This window comes from Notothenia coriiceps, unplaced genomic scaffold (genome assembly GCF_000735185.1).
Source record: "Notothenia coriiceps isolate Sejong01 unplaced genomic scaffold, NC01 NC01_scaffold00031745, whole genome shotgun sequence".
NCBI classification, from domain to species: Eukaryota; Metazoa; Chordata; class Actinopteri; order Perciformes; family Nototheniidae; genus Notothenia; species Notothenia coriiceps.
In genome coordinates this window covers 40,915-46,795 of record NW_011364446.1, presented here as the reverse complement: position 1 = coordinate 46,795, position 5,881 = coordinate 40,915, and the positions used below count along the sequence as shown (strand labels likewise).

The 5,881-nt window shown below is 41.9% G+C and overlaps 1 protein-coding gene across 2 annotated transcripts in view; it reads right to left on the bottom strand.

Annotated features, from left to right (window-relative positions):
- Positions 1-3,293: 3,293 nt before the first annotated feature.
- The window catches only part of LOC104960225 (arginine and glutamate-rich protein 1), a 7,837-nt gene continuing 5,249 nt past the window's right edge, over positions 3,294-5,881 (bottom strand). For both annotated transcript variants that reach the window (XM_010788203.1, XM_010788204.1), the window contains exons 3-4: positions 5,546-5,629; positions 3,294-4,729 (exon numbers count right to left, since the gene is read on the bottom strand). In XM_010788203.1, the coding sequence (XP_010786505.1) occupies positions 4,565-4,729; positions 5,546-5,629 (249 nt within the window). In that variant the 3' untranslated portion in view covers positions 3,294-4,564. The remainder of the gene's footprint in view (positions 4,730-5,545; positions 5,630-5,881) is intronic.

Here is a 5,881-nt window from a genome sequence, read left to right as displayed (position 1 = left end):
TCCGAAACCTGGATGGAAAGTAACTGCGAGCTGCCGAGACTGGGAATATTTGGTGGAGCAGGCTCCGCCCCCCGCCGGAGCTGATTGGTCCCAACGGCGGGGAATTCAGTAGGAGCCCTGCTGTCAGTCAAGCGCGACAACTGGTTCAGCACGGTGACTAGTGGTGAGCGAAATGTGGAGGAAATACAGCGAATCCTACTTAGTTAACTAGCAGGTGGATGAATATCAATCTGAAAATGTGACTTGTGTCTAATTACGACATCATAAAAGTGTCAAAGCATATTAAGTAGTCCACACAAAAACAATAAAGGTGCATTTCACTTAAATTAAAACATAGCTAACACTAAAGAACAGCAATTATATTTGGACTTCTTATAAAAGCATAAGGGCTCTCAAACAACGCATAACGTGTTTATAGTTTCTGTAAATAGTCCCATAATGAAAACAATGAGACAACATTGGGTCCCATATGGCTCGCGCACAGCCATGTATGGAGCCACAGTGCTGCGCGTGTCTCCATCAGAGCACTGCAGCGCGAGCTCTTCCGAAGGGCACGAGCGCCCACTAGCGGGAAAGACATCTCTGAGACAGATGAGGAAATACAGAAAACAATAGAAAAGTGTTGTTTTTTTACATCTAAATGTAATTTAAAAATAACATAACTGCTTGTATTCATGTTTAAAAAAGTACAGCATCAAACGATGAAGTGCCTAATCTAATTAAGAGATTTTATCATCAAGCCCACGTCATTTTAAAGAGAAATCCATTTTAGGCTGTTTAAACTTTTTAGAAGTTTAAAAAGTATGGCAGCATTTCAGGAGTTTTTCCTTGACCACCACATTATTTAGGCCTACATTATAAGATTTCCTGCACAGGATTTCCGAACAATTAAAACGTTGTTTTAAAGTTCTTTCAAAGCATAATTGAGACGGCACACATTGACACTTTCTACAAACACTCTGCTTTTAGTCAATGGCCTCTAATTTGATGAGCACTCACACACCTCTGCAGTCGTAGATTACAGGTCCATGAAGGCACCGTGTGAAGTTTTGACACTGTTTAACGCATAGATTTAACGATTTAATTCGATCAGGCTTTCTCCAGGCGGCCGCTGTGGATTGCGGCTGTTTGTTGATCGTCCGGCTGATATTCACCGCAGACTGTGTTTATTGCAGCAGCGTGAACATCTCATTAATTTAATTATGCGAGAGGCAAAGGCAACTAACTATATTAGATTAACAAGACTGGCACGCGGCTCTGCGAACGGGCCCATACCGTTCTCTAAATAGGCTATAAAACAATGCCATTTATAGAGTTTTAGAATGTGTCTACATATTTTAAAGATAGTATTTTATAAATGTGAGAACTTGATAGTTGTGTTTTTGTTTTCTCTACACACCAACGTTTAAAAGTGGCTGAATAAAAAAATAACGAATAGGCCTATGCCCGTTCTTGAAGCTATTTAATCATTGATTTAATTTGTGTAAATATGCGCCTCTTCCTTCGTCTGAAGTAACGCATCTCTTAAGATAATTTTCCCATATCCTTATCTTTATATTTCATGTAAATTATATGGCTCTATTTTTCATCAAATGTGTCGTTTGAAAAATTGCGGATGACAGCGCAGAGGAAGTTTTGAGTTTCTTTATTTTTAAATCTCTTCCTTCCTGCCTTAAAACAAGTCCCTCAGCCCGACGGGCAATGAGCTGTGGAACGTCTTTCCTGAAGAAACACCCCCCCCCCCACACACACACACACACACACACACACACCTCTGAGGTTGACACTTGCAAACAGGAAAGCACTTTAGACAGGACTTTAACTATTGTTGTTCCAACATTGTTCAAAGATAATCAAATGAAAATGGTCCTGCTGACAGACAGGCCGCTAATGTTGGTATTTCAAACAGACGCGAAACAAGTTTGGGTAGCTCAGCTTGCCTTTAAAAGAACATTTAAAAAAAAAATGAATAGCCTATGTAGAATAGCCCGAAAACAATAGGATAACATGACATTTCTTTGTTTTACTTTCTGTATTCAGCTTGGAAACTTTTTTAAAACATTGTTTTATCTCCAAGTAGCCAACTCGTTTTTTTCTCTTTCAATTTAGTTTGTAGGGGAAAAGTTCTCTAAACCAGCTGTAGATTTTTTTTTTTTTCAAACTAACTAAATGTATTAATTAAATGACTTGTCTCAATCAGAAACAGCCCGCGAGAAGCCGCGGTGAGCCCCGTTTGTTCCGCGGCACCGGAGCGGAGCGGGGTCTCCGGGGCCGGGGTCTGCTGTTCACCCGTCTGTCGGTGTCGGACTGTGGACTGTGCTGGGTCTCTCTAAACTACAGAAAACGGTTGGCAGGAGTCACCAATTAGTAAGACATTAAAATAATAGTAGGTTCGTTTGCTCCTCTGATTCAAATAAACAAAGTAACCCGAGTACTCACCTCTCAATCCGTCATTGCTTGACATTCACTTTTAAAAGCACTCGACATCTAACATTGGATTCACTGTGCCGCCTTAAGCGTGATCGGCCCGTGCCGGAGGACTCGGATTCGAATCCCCTCCATCTCCCCCTTTCATCTTAGTCGCTTAAATAGAGGCACTTTCAAAAAATCGTTAAAGAAAAAGTATATATATAATGCTATAATATAAATAATATATATAATATAATAGATAGATTAATTCAGACGATTGCTAACAAACATCAGGTAGGATTTTCTGTGAAATGGCAAGATGGGTGGGAAGGGGGAGGGACGGGGTGGCATGGGAAAGGGATTCCCTATATTTTTTCTTTCTTTGTCTTTTCTTTTTCTTTTTGAATTGTCTATATCATTTGTATCTGTATACAAGTCCCTTTTGTGAGGGCAAAAAAACAAAACAATAAAATGCTGGTCACAAAAAAAACCTTTATATATATGTGGATACATTCGTTGAGACTTTAAGCAAACTGCTACCAAACACAGTAGTATTTGTTGAGGTGATTTGTCATGTTGAAAATGAGAAGCATGATCTCCATCAGCAGCCTTTCTGAATCCAGCTGCTGTTACAGGGTTTGTTAACTTGATGTTGATGTATCGCTCGGCTCAAGGGTGGAAATGGATCGTAGTTCGATACAAACCGCTGACAAAGCCGGTGTAATGTCATTAAAATGTGCCAGTCTGAAATACTACTTATTTAAAACGGTAGTGTAAAGTGCTTTTAATTAACTTATTTGTGAGCTAGGACTCAATAAAAAGTAAAAAAGAAGTTGAGGATTGTTTCCTTTAAAGTTCTTCACATCATCACACAGACACATGAGTGGCATTCAATGGATTTATTGAACTGTTCAGTCCCTTGACATTTGGGAGAAATTACATGACAAATTCCAAGTCCCACAACATAACAAAAAGTCTTTATACCCACCTTAGGTCAGCCTGCCTGCCAGTCACACACACAAACAAACAAACACACATTCGCTGTCACACTCACACTGCTGCTGACCTTAAACCTGATCTTACCTGAACTTGTCCATCCTAAACGAATCAAGACTTACCAAGCGAGGCGCATTGCCAATTTTTATTTAATCTACAAAACTGTCATTAATGAAGGGACTGTATGCTCGGCTGTTCCCAAAAATTCTCAAAATGCAAAACTCAAGTATTACTGTGACTTTTGTGATCAACTTCCTAACACAATCTGAATTTGGGGGAGGAGTAGTGGGAGTCAGCACATCACAGCAAGGCTAATAAAGTTACATCATACAGGAAATGCACTCTCCCCTGCCTTTACCCACAGGCCCCCTTTTATCGTGGACGACACACACATCCTGTTGTAAGGATCGGTCACGGGCAGCTTGGGAGTTGGGCTGCGTTAACCTGCACTGCAGCGACTAAAAACCTAACACATATCATCTCAGGTCGACATGCTGCTGTCATTTTAGAAGAAAAAATTATATACATGGCAGACAGAGCTGGAGCAGAAAGAAAAGAGGTTCATGTGAACGGAGCTCATGGAGGAAGGAAGGAAAGTGGAAGACACACCGTTGTCAGCTGGACGGGAAGTTCACTGTGATCGGTTACCACTGCCTGTTTCAGATGAAAAGGAGAACAGCAGGCCAACTCCCAAGCTGCACACGAGCTGTTTACAGTAGACTGAAGTACACAAAGTCACACATACTCTTCTATACCGGGGACTGGAGTTCTATAGTAGTTTGATGGCTGTGAACACACGTAAAGAGGAGCGCACAGGTGCTCGCTGTTAAGACTTAATGGGGGCATGTTGAAGCATTCTACATCAAAAGTTCCCTAAAAGTACAAAAAAAAAAGAAGCACAAACAGGATTCATCTGTGCAGTGGGGGAGAGGAAGGGTGGAGGAAGCAGTCGGGTCCTTCTTGGATGAAGAGCTGCCTCCTCTTCAAGGTAGTGGGGTCTTTCACAGCGAAAAGCACAGGGATGCGGCCCGTTCCTCGGCCTTCCTTCTTTCGGCGCTTCCAAAACGAAGCGAGCGTTCCGCAAAGGAGGAGGAGGAGGAGGAGGAGCGGGGGTCGATCGATGAGAATGGGGGTCATGGAGGTTGGGGGGGGAGCAGTCTCATTCCGTGGCCTTGAGGGAGAAGGACAGCTTGGGCCTGGACTTGCCCTTGCCCAGGATGATTTTCTGCTCCTCCTTCTGCTGCTTTTGACGGTCCTGCTCCAGCTTCATGCGCTCCTCGTGAATCTTTCTCTGCTCCTCTACAATACGCAACTGCTCCTCAGCCTGGGGGACGGAGAGGAAAACAGGGAGCAGACAATAGGGGTCAGACAAGGTCAGAACGAGACGTCTATAAGACGTGCACCCGCAAACTGCTGGCATTGGGGTTTATTTAATATAAAAGAAGCGCTATAAGGGTTCATAATAAAGAGTGTTACAGGAGCGGGTTTACTAATTGAACTCAAACTAAAGCCTAAATAAAATATAGGGTTTATATAAGATGGGGAACAGTTCTGAATTGCCAAAAAATGTCAGAGTCTTAAAAAAGGAGAGCTCTTTATAACATATATTGACAAAGACGTTAGGAAATATGAAAAGTAAAAGAATACGGAACCAGGAGAATATAATGAAATCAATTAGTCAGTACATTTTTGTAACCGCGCAATGGCAAAACTCACACTGGCAAGTTAGGAGACTCTTCCCGAGATGCCAACATTTACATTGACCCATAAGTATAAAACAGTCAATTATAACGTTAAGTCTTTTGCCACTTCAGAGTTGTTTTTTCTTTCTGCACGTAAGAAGGCACACTTATCATTGGCTGTGATCAGGACGGTAACATTTGGATAATATATATATAATTTGTGTGTATCAATATACTCCAAAAATGTTATTAAGAAAATCCCAGTTTTTTTGTTTTAAATAAAGAAACATGGTTTCCAGGTTTTTTGAGGACATTAAAGCGTTTAAAGAGGATGTGATTAGAGTGTTTTCGTATGTGAGGAAGGCGGCATGCAAAACAACAAAATTGAGGGTTATGAAATTTAGTCAAATGGAATAACGGTATGAAAACGAGACAGGAAGTAGCAGAGCAGGGCGTACCAGTTTGGCCTGAGCGTCGGCGATCTTGCGGTTATTCTCCTCCAGGATTTTTTCCAGCTCCTCCCGCTTAGATTTTTCTTCCTCCTAGACGGGTGACACGGTGCCATGTTAGCGCACGAACAGGCTACAGCCACAGAGCACTTTATGCACACACACACACACACACACACACCCTCTAATTGTCACACATACCAGCACACACACATAAAGTCATTGCACCACAGAGAAGTTTGTTTAGCCTCTCGCACATGACCACACTGTGGCATTCTTTGCAGTCAGCCCGAATTCTTAAAAAATACAAAGAGGGGGCAAAACGCATATAGAAACTGAGGGGGG